The sequence below is a fragment of the Polyodon spathula genome, chromosome 13 (assembly GCF_017654505.1).
Source record: "Polyodon spathula isolate WHYD16114869_AA chromosome 13, ASM1765450v1, whole genome shotgun sequence".
Lineage (NCBI taxonomy): Eukaryota > Metazoa > Chordata > Actinopteri > Acipenseriformes > Polyodontidae > Polyodon > Polyodon spathula.
The window spans coordinates 20,167,559-20,191,784 of record NC_054546.1 but is presented as its reverse complement, the minus strand read 5'-3'; the positions used below and the strand labels follow the sequence as shown (position 1 = coordinate 20,191,784).

At 39.8% G+C, this 24,226-nt stretch overlaps 1 protein-coding gene across 1 annotated transcript in view; it reads right to left on the bottom strand.

Moving 5' to 3' along the window:
- LOC121325156 (G protein-coupled receptor kinase 5-like) overlaps nucleotides 1-24,226 on the bottom strand; it is a 156,655-nt gene that overhangs the window by 104,453 nt on the left and 27,976 nt on the right. The window contains exon 2 of the mRNA XM_041267472.1: nucleotides 7,162-7,257. Within this exon, the coding sequence (XP_041123406.1) occupies nucleotides 7,162-7,257 (96 nt within the window). The remainder of the gene's footprint in view (nucleotides 1-7,161; nucleotides 7,258-24,226) is intronic.

Sequence of the window (24,226 nt, the reverse complement as noted above, 5' to 3'; positions counted from 1 at the left end):
ATGTTCACATCCAGTACACACATATCCACATTTTCTAAGTGGCAACAATATCAGGGTGAATCAGGAGCATTTTTGTTTTTTATGTCAGTATTGTTGGCTGAAACTTTAGTGTGCAACAACCTCTACATTAGTTGATTTAAACACATCCAGAGTTGCAATGTTTTCTCATATATCCAAGGTCTTTACAGACTGACAATTTAGTGATTCCAGGTTTCCTCAAGCTCCTTATCACTGCGGAAGCTCGGACACACTGTCCCAGGTATTCTGGCCAGGCTGGGTAGTCGTGTTTAGGGGAAGGCTATCAGTTTGGCATGCCTTCTTTGGCACAGCCTTGGAGTCATAGAATGCCCTTCAAGCTGCCACTGTGTCTTGTTTTGACTAAAGAGTAAGAAACTTAAGCAAATGTAATTTTCTTTTCCCTTCACTATTTCTGGTGTTTGCCACCATTCTGAGTGGTTCTGGGTTCTCTTGCTCCCATATTGAAATCCGATACCCTGGTTTTGACCTGGTTTGAACTGGTCTGGAGAATCCCAAGTGCTGGGACTGGGAACAACCTTCCTCCTTGCATTGGGATAATGTGAAAAGAGATTGTTACCAGGTTCCTGGTTCAATCCCAGCTCAGCCACTCACTCACTGTGTGTGACCCTGAGCAGATTATTTAGCCTCCTTGTGCTCTATCCTTCAGATGAGATGTAAAACCAAGGTCCTACTGTAAGTGACTCTGCAGCAGCAGTTGTGATGCACAGTTAACCCCCTAGTCTCTGAGTCGCTTTGGATAAAAGCATATGCTAAACATACACAGTGTTGATATATATACACAGTGTTGACAGAAAGTCTAAACCCCCTTTCAAAATGTTCACCTTTTGTTGCCTTATAGCCTGGAATTAAAATGCATTAAAAATATCTTTTTTTTTGCAAAATTAATTAAAAATAAAAACTGAAATAGCTTGGCTGGATAAGTTTCCACCCCCCTTGTAATAGCAATCCTAAATTAGCTCAGGTGTAACAAATCACCTTCAAAATCACACACCACTCCACCTGTGTTAAATTGTAATAATTCACATGATTTCAGGATAAATTCAGCAGTTCCTGTAGATTCCCTCTGCTGGTTAGTGCATTTCAAAGCAAACACTCAACCATGAGCACCAAGGCGCTTTCAAAAGAACTCTGGGACAAAGTTTTTGTAAGGCACAGATCAGGGGATGGGTATAAAAAAAAATAACAAAAAGGCCCTGAAAATCCTTTGGAGCACAGTCAAGATGATTATTAAGAAGTGGAAGGTGTATAGCACCACCAAGACCCTACCTAGATCAGGCCGTCCCTCCAAACTGGATGACCAAGTAAGGAGGAGACTGATCAGAGAGGCTACCAAGAGGCCAATGGCAACTTTGCAAGAGATACAGGCTTTTATAGCCAAGACTGGTCAAAGTGTACATGTGACAACAATATCCCAAGCACTCCACAAATCTGGCCTGCATGGTAGGGTAGCAAGAAGGAAGCCATTACTCAAGAAAGTCCACCTTGAACCCTGCTTGAAGTATGAAAAAAATACACTCAGGAGATTCTGTAGCCATGTGGCAAAACATTTTGTGGTCTGATAAAACTAAAATGGAACTTTTTCGTCTAAATACAAAGCGTTTTGTTTGTCGTAAACCCAACACAGCGCATCACCCAAAGAACACCATCCCTCCTGTGAAGCATGGTGGTGGCAGCATCATGTTATGGGGATGTTTCTCATCGACAGGGACTGGTGCACTTGTCAGGATAGAAGGGAAAACGAATGGAACAAAGTATAGAGAAATCCTTTTGGAAAACCTTCTGCCCTCTGCAAGAAAGCTGAAACTGGGACGAAGTTCACCTTTCAGCATGACAACGACCCAAAGAACATAGACAAAGATAAACTGGAATGGCTAAGGAACAAGAAGGTAAATGACCCTGAGTGGCCCTGTCAGAGACTCAACCTAAATCCAGTAGAAAATTTGTGGCATGACTTGAAGATTGCTGTCCATTAATGCTCCCCCAGGAACCTGACAGAGCTTGAACAGTTTTGTAAAGAAGAATGGTCCAATATTGCAAAATCTAGGTGTACAAAGTTGGTAGAGCCCTATCCCAGACTCACAGCTGTAATTGCTGCCAAAGTGCTTCACCAAGTATTGGAGACTTATCCAATTATTATACAAAATCTTTCAGTTTTGTATTTTTAATATATAATTTTTTTCTCAATAAAAACTTTTTTCCCCTTAAAAGTGTGGAGTATGGTGTGTAGATAGGTGGAAAAAAATCCTCATTTAAGTGCATAAAACTCTGAGGCACTGACACAACTAAATGTGAAGAAAGTTCAAGGGAGTGTAGACTATCTATAGGCACTGTATATACTGTAAAAAGTATTTGCCCCCCAATGTTATCAGATCTTCGAACCAAAATCTAATATTAGATAAAAGGGACCCCGAGTGAACAAATAACACAAAATTTTTATACTTATTTCATTTATTTATTAAAGAAAGTTATGCAACACCCAATGCCCCTGTGTGAAAAAGTAATCACCCCCTTAGACTGAATAACTAGTTACGCCACCTTTAGCAACAATAACTGCAACCAAACACTTCCTGTAGTTATTGATTAGTCTCTCACAGTGCCGTGGAGGAATTTTGGCCCACTCCTTCATGCAGAACTGCTTCAACTCAGTGACATTTGTGGGTTTTCGAGCATAAACTGCTTGTTTCATCTCAATGGGGTTTAGGTCTGGACTTTGACTAGGCCATTCCAAAACTTAACATTTCTTGTTTTTCAACCATTCTGCTGTAGACTTGCTTGTGTGTTTCGGATCATTGTCTGCTGCATGACCCAGCTGTGTTTCAGCTTCAGCTCACGGACGGATGGCCTGACATTTTCCTGTAGAATTCTCTGCTACAGAGCAGAATTCATGGTTCCTTCAATGATGGCAAGTCGTCCAGGTCCTGATGCAGCAAAGTATCCCCAAATCGTGACACCACTACCACCATGCTTGACCGTTGGTATGAGGTTCTTATTGTGGAATGCAGTGTTTGGTTTTTGCCAGATATAGCGGGGCCCATGTTGGCCAAAAAGTTCCACTTTTGACTCATCTGTCCACTGGAACATTGTTCCAGAACTCTCGAGGATCATCCAGGTGCTTTTTGGCAAACTTGAGACAAGCATTCATGTTCTTCTTAGTGAGCAGTGGTTTCCGCCTTGCTACTCTGCCATGAATCCCATTTTTCCCAGTGTCTTTCTGATGGTTGAGTCATGAACACTGACCTTAGCCGAGGAGAGAGAGGCCTGCAGATCCCTGGATGCTTTCTAGGGTTCTTTTTGACTTCCTGGACAATTTTACGCCTTGCTCTTGGAGAGACTTTGGCAGGACGGCCACTCCTGGGAAGATTCACTACTGTCCCAAACTTTCTCCATTTGGACAATATTGCTCTGACTGTGGTTTGTTGGAGCCCCAGAGCCTCAGAAATGGCTTTGTAACCCTTTCCAGACTGATAGGCATCAACAACTTTTTTCTGGAGGTCTTCAGGAATTTCTTTTGATCGTGGCACGATGTGCCTCTAAAACCTGTTTGCTGACAACTTCACTAATGGTATGGGCCAAAGATAGTCAGATTTATATTTGGCAGGGCTGGCCCAAATCAGGTCTGATTGTTAACCAAAGTATTCAACAGCTGACCCTAATTATCCCTTTAATTGGGTTGAGTTGACTAGGGGGGCAATAACTTTTTCACACCTGAAGATTGCATGTTTGATTACCTTGCAGACCAAACAAATGAAAGAAGCACCAAACTTTAGTGTCATTTTTTTCTCTCAGACTCCCTCTATATACTACTACAAACTACAAAAAGATCAGATCAAATTCAATGTGAAAAATGTGCAAAAATGCAGAAAATCAGACAGGGGGCAAATACTTTTTCACTGGACTATATACACACACACACACACGCTATTTCAGACAATTATGACCATGACCGGGGGCAAATACTTTTAAGTGACCTGACTATATATATATATATATATATATATATATATATATATATATATATATATATATAGACACACACACACACACACAATTTCAGACAATTATGACCATGATTTATTATAAAACTATCATCCAACATAAATAATTCAGTTGCGCATAACACATTAGTGCACAAAAAATAATTTGATTATTCTGGAGAATACTTTCATAAATGGACACACTAATGTAATTATGACACAGTTTAACGGAGCAATGCTGAAACTAATTGCACGTTTTTAAAAAGGTAAGTACAAGTTAAATAAATACATCGATTTAAACATAATAACTCCCCTTCAGAGTCACAGAGGTAGCTATGTTGCATAAGCAACATTGGTAATTTGGTTTGCATTATTTTGAGATATGCGAATGCCTCAGCGGTTCATTACTTACGCTATTAGTAATGTATTTAAAACATGTGAACTTTCGGTATTATAAATGAGATGTTCTTTTAAAACATATCTCAAAATAATGCAAAATTGGTCATGACACTGTACTTAATACTTTTAGAGGTTTAGGGAGTTGGCATTTACAAACAGAGCAGCGGAAGATTGAATTACACACTGGACTGGTTAAAGTCTGTGCACAGTGAAGTACAGAAATATTTCAGTTTTGAGGTGGCTGTTGATGGAATAGTAAAACAATATAATAAAATCTTGTTTTTCTGCATGGATATTGTGAAGAAAAGAACCACTAAGTATGTCATTGCTTTGTAATTGCATATTTAAATATCAGTTAATGTCTATATATGTTTGATACTGCAATTGTGTTGTTATATATCTGTGTTTTGGAAGACTTCGATATTAACGATATCGATATACACATTTTCATACCATTGCCTACCCCTAAAATAATAATAATAATAATAATAATAATAATAAAGGTGACTTCATCTCTAATTAGACCCTCCTACTCTACAAATATACATTGAACGGAATGAGCAAGGCTGCTGATCAAATAATCTTCAGATGAGCTAATGCATTTATATAGATGAAAACAGATAACACAGGGAGCATCAGCTTTAATGGAGTAGGGATGTGAACGGAAGGAATGCGAGCTGCAAATCTACCTCCCAACCAGGAAGGGCGCTAAGTTTGGTGGTATGCCTTCACAGGGATGGGCCAACTCGATGGTAGTACAGAACCGGAAGTCGGACATCTTGGTGAAAGGGCGTAGCTGTGATCAGCTGTGTTGCGTGAAGCAATTGGTTAGAGCGTGGCGCAGGGCTGAACACAGGGAGGAGCTTAGTAGTACAAAGGGGATGCAGCTACGTGGGTATAGCATAAAGCGTGGTGTGGTACAGATCACAGGGAGGAACTTAGCAGGACAAAGGGGACGCAGCTACGTGAATATGGCCCCTTACGTTGAAATGCCAGAGTGCTGCTTGTTGCTGTTTTCTTTTGGCAGACAAGTTCCAGCCCTCTGAGCACTTGCATTTGCACACCCCCTCAACCTATGCACCCGTGGGCTGTGATTACTGTTTTATTACTTTAGGAACCTTTTTGTTTGGCACCTCAAGCCCACCATTTATACCCCAATACCATTGCTGGTAGAGAAGATCACTTCTTTAAATAAAACGGGACTGTGATGGGTGGCTTTGTGGATGACGTCAGACCAGGAAATGAATGAAAATCAACAACAGTGGGGTATGAATGAAAGTGCTGCTTGCGCGGTTTAATTATAAATAAACAAAACAGAAAGTCTGAACAAACAAAACACTTGTAAAGCAAAATGGCACGTTGGCCAAAACAGACAGACAAAGCACAAAACAAAATGAACGCTAAATCAAACAAGTATCATGCTGGTTTAAAGGCAGCACGAGTAGCAATTGTTTTCTTTCAGTATCTGTTCTTACTTGTCTCTTTCCTCCTCTGGACAACCCACCCTATTTTTACAAAATTAAACAATACGTTTGAAATAATACATAACAAATAATATAAATACACACAGAGGCGGGGTGTACTCCTTCACAGGGACCTTTTTCTAAATATACTTTCCTTGTGGACATTTTAGTATTACACAACACCACTTACATCCTGACAAAGGAGTCGTACTGTTTTTGAATCATGTATTGAGCAATTGGATTTATGTTTCCATCAAAACTGAAAAAAGCAAGATAAATACTGCTGTCCCTTTTCTTTAAATGAATTATTTCCTCTAGGAGTGGTATGTGATTTCTTTACTTGTGAAGAGATCTATGATCCTGTTTATGTATTTATTGTCAGTGCTAACTGAAATCCCACCGCCAAGTCAATCACCTCTTCAGAGCCAAGAGTTTGAGAGCGGATGTCGGTGAGCTGCCAGCCCCTGGAGGACAACGGCCAGCCCTGCAGCTGTGCATGTGAGCTCACAAGAGAATCAGTCACCATCCTACATCAGCATAGTCAAAAAGTGAATACAGTAAACCAAGCTTCTCGTTATTTTATTGTGCTTCTGAATTCTATATATTAATACCAGTACAAATGCTAGTCTCCCTCATATTTTGTACATTTGTCTTTACATACTATTGCTCAACAGCTCAGCATATCTGCGCTTGATTATGTCTTAGTGAAAGATTTAACCTTGAATGAGTTGTGCAAACCTTACAGCAACACTCCAGCTCTATGTGGTCTCTGTGTTTTATACATGCTCTCAAGAGTTATTCAATGAAAAAAAAAAAATGTTAAAAGAGATTTACTGAGAACTGCAGGGGGCAAACAATAACATGAAGCACTTTTGCATAAAAGGGCTGTCCCCAACAGGACGGATAAAGGAGTTGTGTGAAAGGAATCTGTGATGTGCACTAGTCATGACTATAGAGCGCTGCTAGGAGCTCTGTTGGTAGGTTCTTCCATATCCAAGCTAGGGCAAATTGATTACAGTGAAAATTACTCATTCTATAAATTCATAGGAATCCATAATGTTGTGTCTGAATAAACAAATTAAAATAGGAAAATGTCCACTGTGCCTTTGTGCTGCCATTATGGTATTGCTATTGAAGATTTGGCAACCTTCATATGGGTAAGTTGTTTGGCTTCGCTGCTACATCTTTAACCAAACTCCTTCCAAAGGCAGCACCCAGGCAGCCTACTGCATGAGGTGATCAAGCACTGCAGTGCATCCATGGATGTGCTGAATGAAAAGGCCTACCTATCGTTCTTCTCTGTTCTTCACAAAGGTTTATATGAGGAAACTTCAGGATCTCCTTCCACTTTTTACTCTTGCCTTTTCTTTTCCCTCCTCCACCTGCCAAAATAAAAGGAATTCAATGAATGACATCACAGGAAATGGGGCCTACCTACACAGTTGACGTCTACTAGTGGCACATCTGAATACAGCCCTGTTGAAATCCTTAAACCCATTGTCAATTTAAGTGTCCAAAACTAAAGTTTTCTTTTAGTTGTTTTCAATATTTCATGCATGAAAGGATAAATATTTTCTGTAGGTCTGTGGAAGGGGTGTGGGTAATTCACTGAGTAGGAGACAGACAGGTGTAATTGAAAACACCACACAGGTGCCCAGTTTTATTTTTGAAGTTCTTACTTTTTCCGGCAGAGGGCACTGTTGACCGTGGGCTGCCTATCAACGATGATAGACAGCACCACGGAAATACCACAGCTGGTAAGCAAACAGCCAGTGCACTCGCAGGTGCTCAAAGAAATAATAATGAAAACAGAAGGCGAAAAGAACAAGGGAAAATAAAACAGTAATAAAACTACAAATAAAAGGTGCTGCACTCGGCAGCGTTATTCCGGTCGCCGCTACCCGCAAGACCCGGATCACCGTCCTACTCTGTCGGCTAACTAGCCTGCTCTTTTACAACACGCCGGGGTCTGCCCAAGGGTTCCTCGGTCTCTCTATCTCGCTGTGAAACTCTTTCTTTTCTCCCGGCTGATTCCCGGACCTGAATGAGAGCTTCCGCACTCTCGTTGCGTCTAAGTGAGCAGACCTGAGGAAACAGCAGAGCATTTTTTTATAGGGCTAGCAATCTGCCAAGACTCGCCTCTCAGCCATTCAGAGAGGGGGAAAGTCCATACGCCTACCTTCCCACCTCCCCGTGTCACTGCCATGACTCACAGGCAGTTGTTGGAAGACTGCCGCCCTCTTCCTGCAGTACCATGAACACGCCAGCAGAGTCAGCACAGATCTCTCCCTGCTACAAGGTCATTAACTGGATATATCTGACATTTATGCTTATACACATGTGATTTTTGTAGTTGGCATGAATACAGTACATACCCCTCTAAACTAGAACATCAATATGTATTAAAAAGTTTACCACAGTAACAGCATAGCAAAGTGTAAAAGACAGTGAAAGCATGGCAAGGCATATGTAAGCACTGTAAAGCACTGAGAGGTGTGATAAAGTATATTAAAAAAAAAAAAATGTGTAAACTATGGTAAATGTATGGTTTAACCATGGAAAAAACATGAATGGAAACTGCAAAATTACTGTGGTAGTTATAATTAAACTAGCATTGTTACAACCCTAATATTTAGTCCCACCCTTGTACAAAGCACAAAGTTGTAACTCATAGCTCTTTAAAATGGAAGTCAGTGTAACCTGGGAGTAACTGCTTTGAGGGCACTTGAGACACAAGATCTCCTTTAACTCCCAGCTTGGCCCCTGGCTACACCTGAGACTTACAGTAGCTGCCAATTAACGCCACTTAATGCTATTAATACAAGCTAATTGGTCCCCCAGAGAAATTAGATTTTCTCTGCAGATTAGTCATGCCCTCCAAATCACAAAGCTACTGGCTATGTGGATAAAATCAAACAAATAAAGAACAGCAAAGTGCGTTTGGATATTTTTCTAGTAACCCTCACATACTCATCCCACTCTTGAATCTGTCAAAGTCAATAAGCCCCTAATGTATGGATCACACTTATACAAATGACTGCCACTGCAGGTTTGACTACATGTATGTTGCTGACCTAAAAACAAATACGCAAAAAGAAAAAAGTATATGCAAAGCAATGTAATAATAACTCACACATTCCCTGGTCCTTTGTTTAAACAGACACTGTTTATTTGTGTGGTTCATACAGAACATATCACTTTAAATACTTGTTTGTCAAAGAAGTTTGCATGTTTTTACTCCCATGTTTAGCATTACAATAGTTTTAGGAAAACCTGACTAATAGGTCCCAGTTTTTTTTTTTTTTTTTTAAACTTTCAATCAAAACCGCATTTTCTTTCTGTTATTTAATTATTTTTAATTCCAATTTTATTAATATTAATAGTCGAACTGGCTTTATCTCAGTATTTCAAATTTTACAATAAAATCCAAATTGTGTATTACTGCTTTTAGAAAGCTATAGAAATGTGAATAATTGTTGTTGTCGTATTACCTTCAGTAAGACAATGAGTTGTCAGTTTTTTAAACGTATATACGTTTGCTGTAACACACATAGTGAAAATGCACGACAGCTGAGATTCGTGGAATTGTTTCATTAGCTTATAACAACTGTAAGCGCATGTAACAGGATGGCGTGTGTGGTGACGTCGGACCCGGAAGAAACACTCAGTACTGCCAGGTAAAATGTGAATTTCGCGTTTGTGTAGTTCAATAAAACAAAAAATAAAAGTCTAAACAAACAAAAAACTTTGTAAAATAAAACGACACAGTAGCCAAAACAAACAGACAGACAGACAAATGGTGGTCGAACAAACAAGTATCGTGCTTTTTGTAAGCCAGCACGTAGCAATTGTTAATCTTTAAATAATTCTCTTCTCTCTCTCACCCGTTCTCCACTCACAAACACACAACCCTGAGTGAGCGAAAACATGCTGCTATTATACAACTATACCGAGACGCCATTGCTAATCAATCATTCAATTGGAGTCTCGGTACAATTGCACGTGAATTAATCTAGTGCAATTTCCTACGCTCACATATTATTACATTTTACCTGCATGTGAAGTGCTGTGCAATCCTAGTGCCTAAATACAAATATTCATTTTAAACAGTTGTGTGCATAACCTATATTATATCCCGTGTATCAACTACAATACACCAACATTAACACACCACAAGCAACATATAACATAGAAATACAAACGGGCATGGCAACATTGCCACAGAGCACTATAAGTACATAACCACACAGCACATTTCCATTACAGAAATGATGACATCACACACCCCAAGCAAATCTTACAAGGAGCCTGGCCAGACAAACCAATCATACCATTGAATCCGGTGAGGTTATACAGTTAGAAAAATAAGAGCTGAGAACTAATGACGTGTTTCTCATTGGTGCAGTTAAGGCAGACATGACTGTGTGGATAGAGAGATAGAGAGAGTGAATAAAACCCCCACAGAAATCACACACTTTCTGTTCTGTAAAGAGGTCCTGCACACACACATACAATCAACCCAGCAACAGCTGCAAAGTAGAGCTGGGGAGAGTCCCTCTGCAAAAAAAATAACGCAATTCTGGTTCCACCTAAACGACAGCAGCCCAAACTCCCTACACTTCAAAGCACTGGAATCACTCACAGGCAGTGCACTTAAACCAGGTTTACACTCCTACATGGCATCCCCCCCCCCCCTCCAAAACTGGCATTACTATCCAGTACAGCCCTGGCACTGAGGCACCCAGAGACACAGTAGAGAGATTGAGACCAAGACCCAGTAGAGCAGCCCAACACAAATATATTTTTGTTAATTTTACGTCTGCTCTTTTGGGTTCTCTAATGCATTGTATCTTTGGCAATACTAGTTCAACTTCTCAAGCCAACAAAGTAAGTATTTGAACTTGAACTTGAGAGAGAGAGAGAGAGAGAGAGAGAGATACGCTCTATAAATTAAGCATAAAGACATTTCTATGGCAGGGAGTAATATGTTTTGTTATAAACCCTACATCCTATACAGTAACATTCTAACATGCAGAGAGCAAGCAAAACTACTGTATTTGCATCACTTTGTCAATCTCACATTTTCATACAGTGTATGACAGATGCACACATTATGTTAAACGTGTATTTGGTTTTTAATGGTATTTTTTCATATGTATTAATAAATAGAAAATTGGGGAACACTTCAATAAAATGCTTCACTTCTGAAGAAACACAGTCAACAGTGCTTCTGCGTGTCAAAGACAATTCAGATTTTTTTTTTGTTTTTTATACTATGAATCTCCTTGAGAGTGTACTTTATATACAATATATACACGTGGATTTTTTTTTTTTATATATATAAATGGAAGCCTTAAGCATGGGCTCATCTTCCCAGTAACCTTCACTTCTTTCCCTATAAAAGTGTTTAAAGTTGCACAGAGCAATACTTTTTCTCCACTTACAGCTTAACATTTACCATTACAAAAATAAAATATTCCTTTACAGTAATGTCTGCATATTTCATGTAAAAAATGTGAGATCTAAAAAAGGATGAAAATGCATATTTGGTTGGATCTGCTGATATTATTAATAGCTCCATGTACTTTCTCAGCTTATGTCTAGTTTTTACCCAAAGTTTTGCATGTGCCGGCAGTTTCCAAATTCCAACAGAACTGTCTGGAGAGCTGTTTCTCAAAGGTCAAAGCCATTAGATTTGCTCATGTATTTCTTGGCTACCACCCAAGGTTTGCGGAGGGGGTGGGGGGGCTGGGGGGGTGCATCAAATTGCTTGCATCAAAATTAGCAGCCTTGATTTGCCTAACTGTTACAAGGAACCACTGCTTTGATAAACTATGTACAGCAGGCCTATAAATCACTTATCAACCGTATACCATTTCACAATGTACCTTATGACAAAATCTTGCATGGTGTGTGTAGAATCTCTACCGTGAGCACTGAGAAGGTCCAGCACTGAGAAGGTCTTTTGTTTATACTTAAGTCTATACTCCAAAAATATTCAACTGGTATCAGCACCTCTGCTCTTGTAGATAAGCAGCAGTTTTCATGAAACCGCCTTCACAGAGTGTTATTATATGGGCTGATGTCACGTTAGCATTATTCAGCACTAAATGTCATCATGCGATACACCCGGAACTGGAAACGCAGCACACATTTTTTATCCTGTGCCTGACATTTCTTGAACTCTGGGAACAGCTTGTTATTGTCTGGGTCCCTCTTTCCACGCAGTGAGGTTCTTTCACTTGAACTGATTCAAAAAGTAACCCAGACAGTTGAAGACATCCAACAGCCCGCCTTTGTTTTTGCCAATCTAATTATAAAACCAGCCATTGTTTGTGCTGCTCTATTACATTCTCATTTCTCTCACTTTGTTGTTTTACTAGGCCCTTTTTAAAAATGTTTTACTTGTGAAAGTGCTTCTTCCTAGTACCTGGGCACTTCCTGTGCTGCAATCTGACCACCTACTACACAGGAAGTAATTAGGTATCAGGAAGCAGTGGTGTAAATTATTGTAATGTACACTGTAAAGCTCCAAAAATATGCTCATTAAAAGGAAACCAGAGCACTACCAAACAAAGAAAGGGTCCTCATAATCACCCAATGATCCCAAAGTACCTGAAAATTACAATGTTTATTTGCCAAATGCATTCATAAATGTGTGAGTGCATAAAGAGTTGTGCAATATCAAGAAAGTTCTAGTGTGCAACATGTAGAGTGTGCGTCATACAGGTGGACAGACATGATCACTGTACAGGGGTCGCCATTTTTTAAAATAGGACTCTAAAATAAAGCAAAGAAAATTGTCTTCAGCATAACAGTAAGCAGTGATAATAACAGGTAAGATTTTAAAGGCCACGACTCCTTTAAATCAGGAATATATTTTGAAACTATCCACATTTACATCGTCCTGATCACAGGCAATGTTTTCAAGACATCCAGGAGCTAGGTGGCGCAACATGCTAACTTATTTTGCATTTTCATCTATGACGCCGCCGGATCAAAACGAGTTTGGCGAGTTTGGTTCAGCTCTGGCCGAATGGACACCCCAAAACCACTACAACTACTCTGAATTGCATGTGTTTTTACACTTCATGAAGGTCTGTTAACCTTTTCAGTCCCTATTAGAGCCTTGAAGTCCCGTCTTATCTCAGCACTGTGTGTCAACATGTGGTATCGGAAATCATTTTGGAACCTCGCGGGACTCCTAGGTCCCAGTGTGAAGTAGCGTATAAATATATGCAAAAAAAATAGACCTCTTTTACAATAACTTGGGTACAAACAAGGCTGAGGCTTCTACGAGTCTCCTTTGAGCTGTACCCTAATTGAGACAATATTTAACGTTCCCTACAAGAAACCACAAGCCACATCCCCACAGCAGTTAGCATGAGGGAAGGTCCCAGCACATGCCATGCAGGTTTCACTTGTCCCTTAATGTCAGACCCGCTCAGATAAAAAGAAGCTGCAGGTTTTCCCTGTTAAGTCATGAAGCCCAAATAATCACTTGAACATAAAAGGAAACAAATGGGTTCTCGCAGATAAGTTAGCCATTAGAGTTATGATGGGGAAAATGATTGTCTCGCTGATCACTTGGGCGTGTTATCTCTCACTGAAACATGAGTTTCACATTCCCTAGAAACTCCAACAAGAGCAGGCGAAAACATGCATGTCCTGATCTGAACATCCCTTGCCTCCCTGCCTCCCTGCCTCCCTGCCTCCCTGCCTACCAGCCATTCAGTCTCAGGCCTCTCACAAGCAGAATAAAGCAAAGGAAACTCTCCAACACTTTTTTTTTTTGTTTTGTTTTTATATATGCGAGTTCCAGGGTTTCCCCTTATTTATTTTGATATTATGTTTAACTCTACGCACCACAGTTGTTTTGTTTTTTTTCGATGTAGAAGCAGTTCTGATCTGCTTTGACATATCTGTCTCAAGCACACACAACTGTGCTGAATTGAATTGTGTTCTTTCAATGTGGAGTACACTCTTTTCCATTGGGGGTTAGTTTGAGATTTGTAAATGAAGGCTGTGCTGATCAGGGCATGTTTTAAATCGGCAAACACAAAACAATGCTTTTCCCATCATTTGTTATAAAAGTAAATCACTGATAATAAGACAACACCTTCAGGCAATGTGTATTAATACAGAATTATATAATAGCTTGTCACAACCTAATCTATTAAAACCACTTACAGTTTCTCATGTAGAATAACTGATATGATTTCTACAACTATCAAACTTATAATGATGCAAATCTGTATTTGCTAATCAAGCTGAGATTCATGTCCAACAATAATCCAACATAGTTACAGGACCTTCCTTAGAAGAGCCGGAAGTACCATGTTAAACAATACAAAGGGACAAAGTTGTACAAGATACAGCTGGGAGTTACTTGGGGCCGCCATTTTACACCAAAAGAGCCATTCTCCTAATGCTGTCGTTATGTATGCTGTATGTTATGTCATATGAAGGTTCTCTCTTACTGCATAAGAAATATCATCTTGTGCAATCAGGGCAGGAGAAAATGTTCTGGCTGCTTAAACTGTGCAGTGTTTTCTGTTACAGCAACACCCTACATGTGACATACTAACTTACTTCAAAGCACAAAAATTACATTTCAGGAACTGTTGCTATTAGCGAGGTCAGAAAATTGATTTCTAAACCTTGGGTAGCACTGCAAGGCTGCAGACACTAGCTGGCGCTCTTTACTATTTGATTCACCTATTGAAGTAAATGAAACATGATCGGTGTTTGCGACTATTTACTTCTGACAACTTCTCCCTGGATTTATGGAAAACTAATTTGCTTTGAAACACCCTCGTGCATGGCATGAAATTTAGCGTGCAGACTTTGACCTCTTCGATCCCTTGTAGCCCTAGATTTAAATGTGCCCTGTATATGTATCAACGCGGTACCTGTTGCTAAGGGAGGAGTGTGTTGATGACTGGTCCTTGAAACATCAACCATGTACACAGTGCTGCTATTTATAGACACACTGATGAACCGGGCACTGCGGAGCCACTGCAAGTTAACCTTGTGCTTGCTTGTAAATGACATTAACTTAAACACAGCGCAAAGAACTACAAATGTTACATCATTTTCTTTCTTTTTTAGCACAGTGTTCCCAGTAACAACAGCTAGTACTGGAGATTGAATTGCTTCCTCAACCCCTAGGGGTGCTCCCTCCAGTCCAGTGCAGGCTTGAGGCACGGAGACTGGACTGTTCAGATTATTTATTCCCTCAGAAGCAGCCTGCTTAGTATGTGATTTGAGTATGAAGATAAAGTTTGGGGGGTTGAGTTGAACCGTACTAATAGAAACTTTCTGTGTAGACTGTGAACACAGTGAAGACAAAGTATTAGTTTCCTGTTTGCACTAAACCCTATTGACAGTGTTACATTAGGTATTTATATTTTAGCTAGTTCATAACACACTGATAACCGTGTCTCCGAATCCTAGCTGTTCCTGAATCATTCTGACAGGCTCATGTAAACACCAGACTTTCTCCCTAGCATCATGCGTACTGAGGAAGACAGCATTTCAGACACATCCCACTCTGCTGCTACACTTATGCAAGTGAACAGAGGGGCACTGCTGCAAAAGCACTTTAACTGGCTTTGCAAAGGCAAATGTTGTTAAGCAAAGTTTTTAAATGCACTTTAGCTTTAGGATTATTGGTCTCCATTTTCTTCTGTTGAAGATCTTTCAGGTATTGCACTTTGGAATAGGAATACATTTAAAAAGCAATACAGAAACAGTTGCTGCTGCTTCCTTGTACCTAACACAAGTGCTGTGGTTCAAACTCACTCCAATGGCATAGCTGCAATTAGACCACGTTACCTGCCACAAAGGTCCAGAAATTAGCGAAGAACCACAAGATACACAACCCAAACAAATTGGGACCTGTAATATGTTAATGCAGCTATCAAACCAGCAAGAAACTAACAAGTAGTTTAGAGTATTTTGAGTTCATGCATTATCTTTTACCATTTCCAGAACTATAAAGCTGCTTTGCATTTGTATTTAAGCATCTCTGTGCTTGTATGAGTTTGAAACCACTTCTCTGCCCCATTTCTAGTTATCAAGATTTTCTTAGTTTAGATGTTATTTAAGAAAATATGCATACAATGGAATTAGATTTTTTAGATAATATATTTCACACAATATCTATTATTAGCTTTTGAAAATACACCGAATCCAAGTTATTCAGCTCTAATTCTAAGTAATCAAATATGTGAATGGCATGAATTTTCTACACGGCCCTGGACAGATTTAGCAGTCTCCTATGGTAAATTACTTCTTATAATACCAATTTACTTAAAACACACTTCCTGTTTGTGCAAATTATTTTGAAGAAAAATGTGAATTATACAAAAATTCATCATAATTCGAACAGTGAAAAGGATACTGGGAAATGTATTAACTTGCATCCAGATTAGCGCCTCTGTACTGTATTTTACTGCGGTTTTGAGACTACTGATCCTACGATGCATATGACAAAAGTGGAGGAGTTGAAAGCTGTGGATAAAGCACCACCGTACAAAAAAAGATATTGCTCAGTGCAAGAAATGCAGTTCATTTACAATGCATACTTTTTAAAAGTTCACTTAGATGTATTTTGAATACAATGCACAGTACTTTTAAATGTATAATACTTCTAATAATTCATTGTACTGTAATTGAAAATTGGTTTCAGTGTTACTGCAACTTCAATAAAAACTGACAGTATGCATTTGGCTTAGACTCCTGATAATATTAATTTTATAATATGACTTGTTTTGCTGGTCCCTTGAAATGAATGGCAGTTGACAGTAATAAGGCCAACACCCTATTAAACCGATTACAGCTAGTGAAATAATAATTAGGTAAATCTTACCTCTTGTGAACTTTCATTCAATATTTTGATCTCATACTGTATATGCAATTTTAAAAGAAGCACATATTTTCATATTTTATAAAATGATATCTACTACCATATCAGTTAAAGAAAGCTTTCAGTTCTTACACTTGCTAGGATACTCCAGCAGTGTCTTCAGGGTCAAAGCATAAGAACAGAGAAAATGTACGAATGAGGAGGCGGCTCTACAGCTCATCTAACCTCATCTGGATCTGAATAGCTGACCGGTCTGAAAACATTGTCACTGACTGCAAAGCAATGATTAGTGGAAAAAACAGCTGACTGGTTCAGGATGGTAAAGAAGGTGGTGCTGAAAGGGGTGCAAAGTCAGGTGTGTGTTTTTTTTTTTTTTTTTTTTTTTTTTTTTTTTTTACATGTTATGGTACCAAATCTATTTTTTGTAAAATGAAAATACAAGTTTGCTATTAGAAGGAGTGCTATCAAAACTGCAAATGTGAGAGACACAGAGAACGGGAGTACACAATGTAATTAGTCCATGAGCCAGATACCCTTCAAGACCATAATACCAAGGTTTTCTTGAAACACGACTAGCAGCAGATCAGGATAATGTAAATAACAGCCTATTTCATGAATAACGTTCCCAAGGCTAGGCAGCAAGGCCATGCAGCATTCCACACAGGGCTTGCTGTATGTAGTGCCTGGGACTGATGCCAGAGGCAGGCTTCCCTGTGTTCTGGACATTCGTGAGAAATGGATTTTCAATACAGTACTCAGAGATTTAAGTTTGATTTTAAAAGACACTGCGCCAGAAAACATGTGGCAGTGGTCATCATTGACTGATACGTGCGCTTGTCCTTATGCAATGCAATTTCTCTCGTTTTCTCATAAATGTAAGATGTCCAATTATGTCCCCTCAACGAAGAAAATCCCCACAGCTCGGGAAAACTAAAAGTCAGTGGGTGTCCTCCAATCACCATGCCAATCACCTCTTTACACCCAGGAGCTCCACAGTAGATGTCAGTGAGCTAAAGATCCCCCTGTAGGACAAAGACGTCTGCTTTGAGCTCACCGGATGCCTGGCCAGCTGGGTCCACTGTAGGATTGGTAAGGTAATTTTGCCTCTTAAGCTAGCTCCAGAGACAATCCAGGCCAGGGTGCAAACCTGCGCTGTCCTGATTGTAAGACTTTTCTGCTTCAAGGAAATGTTCTGAGCTATTCCTTGGAAGGATGTGTGCCCCCCCCCCCCCCAACTTCCTGTTTTGACTGTCTGCCAGCCCAGTGGAAAAGCTGCATAGCCCTGCTGGAAAACGCGGGAGAGAACGAGGCTTCCAGAAGTCATAAAACTCTGCTGTTTAACCACTCCCCTCCCCTAGAAACCACCTCAGCAGTCAGAGCAAGGACCCCGTCAGCAGGGTTTACGGTTGTCCAGCACTTGCCAGGACTATCACAGAATTTAGTTACATTCTAGTCCAGAACATATGATGTCTGGGTTCAGGTTAACTAAAGCTGCGCATCCACTGCCACCAACCCAGTTCTACATGCAACACTAGCATATTACACTTTATTAAGCTCCCAGTTTGTTTAACCATGAAAACAGCATGTGATCAAGTTTTACATGTTTTTATAAAGAAATTCCCAGGTTTTACAAAAGATATAGGTCGGTATTTACCAATTTCACCCAAAATTTGGCTCACTCAAACATTTAGATTATGTAAATCCATGACACTACATTTGGTAGATACAAAAAATTGTTTTAGTGTAGTATGGTTAAATTCACTGGCTCCTCATATTATAGTCCTATAACTCCTCCTTTGTAAATATTTCTGTTTTTCTGAGCTACAGCGGAGCTTGTGAACGACAATTATACAGCAACAGATACAAAATATTTTTGAGCAGCCGACCTCAGTAAACAGACACCCTGGGCTCATACTGCAGTGGGACACTGGAGTGTCAATGCACTTCTCACATCCAATTCTCTACACGCTGCCATGAGTAAGTGTTTATTCCCTGAGATCAAAGACAGCTGCTCTCAAGCTGAGGTCATGCCAATAAGACTGACACAAGTCCCTGAGTCTATAGAACATGCACCTGGTTGCGGTAACCTTGCGAGAGCCCTGAATAGGTAAAAACTGCCCCTCTCTGACAGAAACAACCTGTTTAACTGTTACTATAGAACAAATACCCTGTTCATACGTGTAGTGGAACAGTGCTGCTAAAATTAGTTTGGGTTTAGAATACACTGATAAAATAACACTTTCTGTCCTAACTCACTTTCAACACCAGTACAAGCCTGTTACTTTTATGATATACCTGTCCACATTCAACTGGTTTTTATCAATACACTTACATCAAAGATATTCTGTTACACCACTCAACTCCACTGATTCTCTATGGGGCCCTCCATCACTCTGCATGCAAAGGGTTGTGGGATATAAAGCACCCTGGAGAAGATTTTCTATTGACAGTCAATGGAGCGTGTCGGATTGAGCTGCTTTCAGCTTATTTTATCCATGTTTAAAAATATAAAAGTTTATTTTACTCTTGCCCTGAGTGCCTTGATGACATACTGTTTATCTATTATGGAAAATACACTTTTTTTGAATGCAGTACCCAAGATGGCGCATGTACGTATCACACAGTACAGAGTAGACGGGTGCAATTATAAAACTTGGATTTATTGGTATTGGCCATCAGTTTTTACTTATGTAACTTATCAGTATATATATATATATATATATATATATATATATATATATATATATATATATATATATATATATATATATAAAATTAAACAAACATTGTCGTACTGATCTACCTGTCCACATTTCACTGTTCTGAGTCATATCACAGCTGTACCAGTACGAAACTTGATCTCGTCTGTGTTTCATATCAACACTGTTATACCAGTATGGCACTGGCAACAACTCCAGTGTGAACAGATGCTGCGATACTGCTCTGCAACGATACTGATATAAAAATGCATGTGTGAACAGGGCTAAAAGGACTCTGCTCTCACACTGTTTTCTATCAAGGTCAGACAATAATGGAACTCCCACTTTCACCTCCAATCTCAGGCTTTACTGACTAGAGTTCCATTATTACACAGGAACATTCCACAGCAATGCCATTATCCAAAGTAATTCAGCCATTTCCAAGTATTGCTGCATTTACCCCAGTTTTTCTTCCCATAATTCCTGCTCTGCCTCTTTCATGGCTTTTAGGTCTATACTCTTTACTATACACACTGGACATGTGCAAAGAACGACAAGTGTGGCTGACAAGATGAACCAATCAAAGTGCTGAACTCGCCAGCAGCTACCGACTCACGAGTAGAAATATTTTCAATTGTTCTGAGCATTTCTAAGTCCCGATACTCAAATATTGACCTTCAATGGTAACAGGGTCTGTTTGCGGTTATACCATTTGAGTGAATTTTAACTACAACTCCTCAAGCGACTGAGTACCAGGAAGCAGCAGAAACTTTTCTCCTATAGCATTGCCTTTGAGATCTCAGCATATTCCAGACTGCAGTATAAACTACATGCCAAGAACCAAAAGCTCAAAACAGGGGCAAGTTATATTATAGCTGATGCTAATACCAGTCTCAGCTTGAGAGAGGCCCATGACTGAATGTCAAGCAGGGGGTGTTCAGGTCGGGATTGAGGTATGTGTGCTCGTGCTATCTTGCTCTCACTCTCTCTGTGAGGGGAAGCTCTCATGGAACTTGCCTGCCTATGGCTCGGGACGCATAACTCCAATCATAGTCAACTACCACACAGTAGAGCCTTCATCGACGGGCTCTATCGCCTAAATAATCCTGCATGTCAAAGTGTAACATATTGCAGTGGACATTGTTGTACATTTCTATACCAATATAACTATACACAAAATTAAAAACCACTGTAGATGAAATAGAAAACTGAAATTAACAAAAAGACCTTTCCACAATACAAGGGTAACTGTAGCCATATCTTTTTCTTAACTGCAGAAACAGAGTTCATTTTAGCTCCCTCCAGGCTTATGTTGTGCGTCTTTTTTTCTTTGTATCTGTTTTCATCCAGTGTTGCTACAGACCTCAGTAGTGTCCAATTAAGTTTCTTTTTTTTCTTTTTTTTTTTTTTTTTTTTTTTTTTTTACTTTATTCCTCGATCGAGCTGTAATTGTTTCTCATTGGTCTGCATCATTGTTTGGTGTTTTTTTCTCTGTGTTCTAAGACAAAATGTGTTCTTTTTTTCCAAGCATTTGATAATTGGCATTGAAGAGGGTGGGGTCAGGAAATGAAGCTCTTTTAAAAGGGAGAGGGAGGCAGCGGAACTTGCACGGCCCCAGCTGACTTTTTAAACAGAGCTGAGAGTAACAACAAGGGAGGGTAGCTGACATTCCAGGTCAAGAACAGGGAAATCTGATTAAACCACTTAGCTGACCTAGTCCTGCGTGAGAAATGATTGGGCCTGCTCCAAACCAATTCACTCTTACCCTTCAGTAAAAATAATCAGATTCACAAATCTGAATTATACAAAAAAAGACTCAAAGTAAAGTATTCAGCTACTCCTTAACCAAACTTTTACTCAAAAACCATTGGAGCTACAGATTTGTGGGAGGTGTGATTTTACTGGAAATCGCACAGCAAATTAAAAACAAAATACATTTGAAAGAAAACAAAAGGAAGTTACACCTAACGTTTTTGACCTTTGACCTTGTGGTGAAATGCCAAAAATAAAAATCTCAAAAAATTACCAAGAAACGGTCACGGCTTCAGCTGTACAAAATTTCAGGAAGGGAATAATCTTCAGGTAACAAACATTTAATTTGAATGAGATGACATGAGTAAATGATGAACATATCATTACTGAGCACCTTTTCCTCCAGGTGAACAATTACTGTTGTGTGACATGAAGATGTTACTAGCACTGCTACCATAGTAATTAAGTGTGGAAGATGTTAAATCAAGGTTTCACACTCAATTCAGAATCTGAAAACTTCCAATTGACATAAAGTATAATAGGTGCCAAGAATTCTTTCAATGCAACTCCCCCAAATGAAGGAAAAACTTCCCCACCTGAGGAAAATTCATTACTTCAGTGATGGTTGGGCTGCCCAAAACAAAAAATGGTTCAATTTCATAAATCTCTGCCACCATAAACTGGACTTCAACTTGGATGCAGAATGGATTTTTTTTTCAACTTTACATGGCAAAAGGTCCTTGCGATGGTATTGGGGGAACAGTCAAGCGAAAGACTGCAAATAAGAGCTTGCAGCGTCCCACCGATGGCCAGACTGTAACCCCTGAAGGCATGTATTCATTCTGCAAGACTGCCTCTGACAGCATGACGTTCATCTTTGTAGCCAGAAAAGACATCATGGCTAATGCTGAACACTTAAAAGCATAGGTTCAAGTCTGCATTAAACATAAAGTGTACGAAACAGATAGAGAAGGGGTTACTGACTAGTGTGACTTTTTTTGCACAAAAGTAATTTTACTTATTCAGGTATCTTAGAATTGAGGGGGGGGGGGGGGGGGGGGGGGGGGGGGGGGGGGGGGGGGGCAGGTTAGGTTTTCAATCAATAAATCAATTTATTTTATATATAGTGCCTTTCACAGTGGACCACCATCACAAAACATTTTACAAGATGTAGTAACAACCAGAAAATCCAGGGTACTTTAAATACAGAGAAATGCATAATACATGCTATACAGTAAGACAAAAAGCATAATAAATTAAATACAGTGGAAAGTGCGTAACACATGATAGTAGCATAGTAAATGAAATAGTACATTAAATACAGTGGAAAGTGCATAATACATGACAGTAGCATAGTAAATGAAGTAGTACATTAAATACAGTGGAAAGTGCATAACACATGAAATAGTAGCAGCAATACAGCAGCTAATAGCAAATATCAGGCTTAAAGAGCATGGAACTCATGAGAACAGGTGGGTCTTGAGGGTTGATTTAAAGCCAGTGACGGTGGTAGCATCATGCACCAGAGCTGGGAGAGAGTTCCAAAGAGTCAGAGCTATGAAGCTAAATGAACATTCTCCAAGTGTGGTGCACTTTTGCTTGGGGATAATAAGCAGGGCAGAGTCAGAGGACCTCAGCTTGCAGACAGGGACATAGTGGGTCGGCAGGTTGACAATGTACTCAGGACTTATGTAATGAATTTTACAGGTAGCCAGTGCAGCTGGGCAAGACGGGGGTGATTTGATCACGTTTATTACATCTTGTAAGGATCCTGGCAGTGACTTTCTGAACTAACTAGTCAGTTTATGGTGCATGCCAGGAGACCACCATATAGAGAGTTGCAGTAGTCGAGTAAAGATGAGACAATTGCATGACAAAATATCTCCGCATACGGGAGGGAAAGGTAGGGACGGACTTTGGAGATATTTCGAAGATGGTAGAAGGAAGATTTGACCACAGAGAAGTTGGCATTAAGAAGTTGCTGTCAAGAAGCACACCAAGGCTTTGTACTGCGGGGGAAGGCAGCAGCAGACAGTTTCCGAGGTTCAGGGCAGCTATATTGAGATTCTTAACTTGAGTTTTAGATCCTACTAGAAGGAGTTCAGATTTGCTAGTGTTCAGCTGAAGAAAATTGGCAGACATCCAGGCCTCGATGTCTTGAATGCAAGCTGAGAGCCGGACCATGGCAGAGGGGCTTCCAGGGGTGAGTTTGAGATGAGATGTATTTTTAATTTTATTTTATTTTGCTGCAGCACAAACCATTTCGGAGTAAAATATTAGCTAACATTAAAGGGGTGATCCATCAACCACATTTTGACCCCTTTGCCTGATCAGTCTAAAACTGTACACTTGAGCTTGTTTGCCTGAAACAACCCCAAGAACCAAGTTTGGTGTGAATCTGAGATGGTAGGGTGTACCTGTTGGGTGATTTGTCCAAGAATGACCCTCTGTAACAAAGTGCCCGCCCCTGTGTATATTATCTGTTATGTGTTGCGTGTGGTGTGTTTAAATGTTGGTGTATAGACATTGGTACACGGGATATAAACGGGTCTGTGTAACACGAGTGTTTAAAAATGTATATGTGTATTTAGGCACGAGGATTGCACAGCACTTCACGTGCAAGTAAAATGTAGTAATATGTGAGCACGGGGAATTGCACTTTATTAATTCACGTGCTGGGATTCAAGTGAATAATTAATTGGTAATTGAATCCCAGCACAATAGTATATATAGATGCACGTTGTCACATACTGGGGTTGGGTGTTCGGTGAGCGGAGAACGGGATTGGAGACGGAGGAAATAAGTAAAGTAATAATAATAACGAAGTATCTGCTCACCGTGTTTGTTAAGTTTAGTCTGTTTTCGTTTGTCTTTTATTTTGGCGTAGAGTGCCGTGTCCTGTGTTTTTCGTGTTTGTGTAAACTTTTTATTTTGTATTAAACCGGCGCCAACAGGCGTCTTCATCACTTCATTTCATCCGTCCTGTGGTTTGTGTATTGCCTTACCTTTCCTGGTTCTGACGCCGCCCAC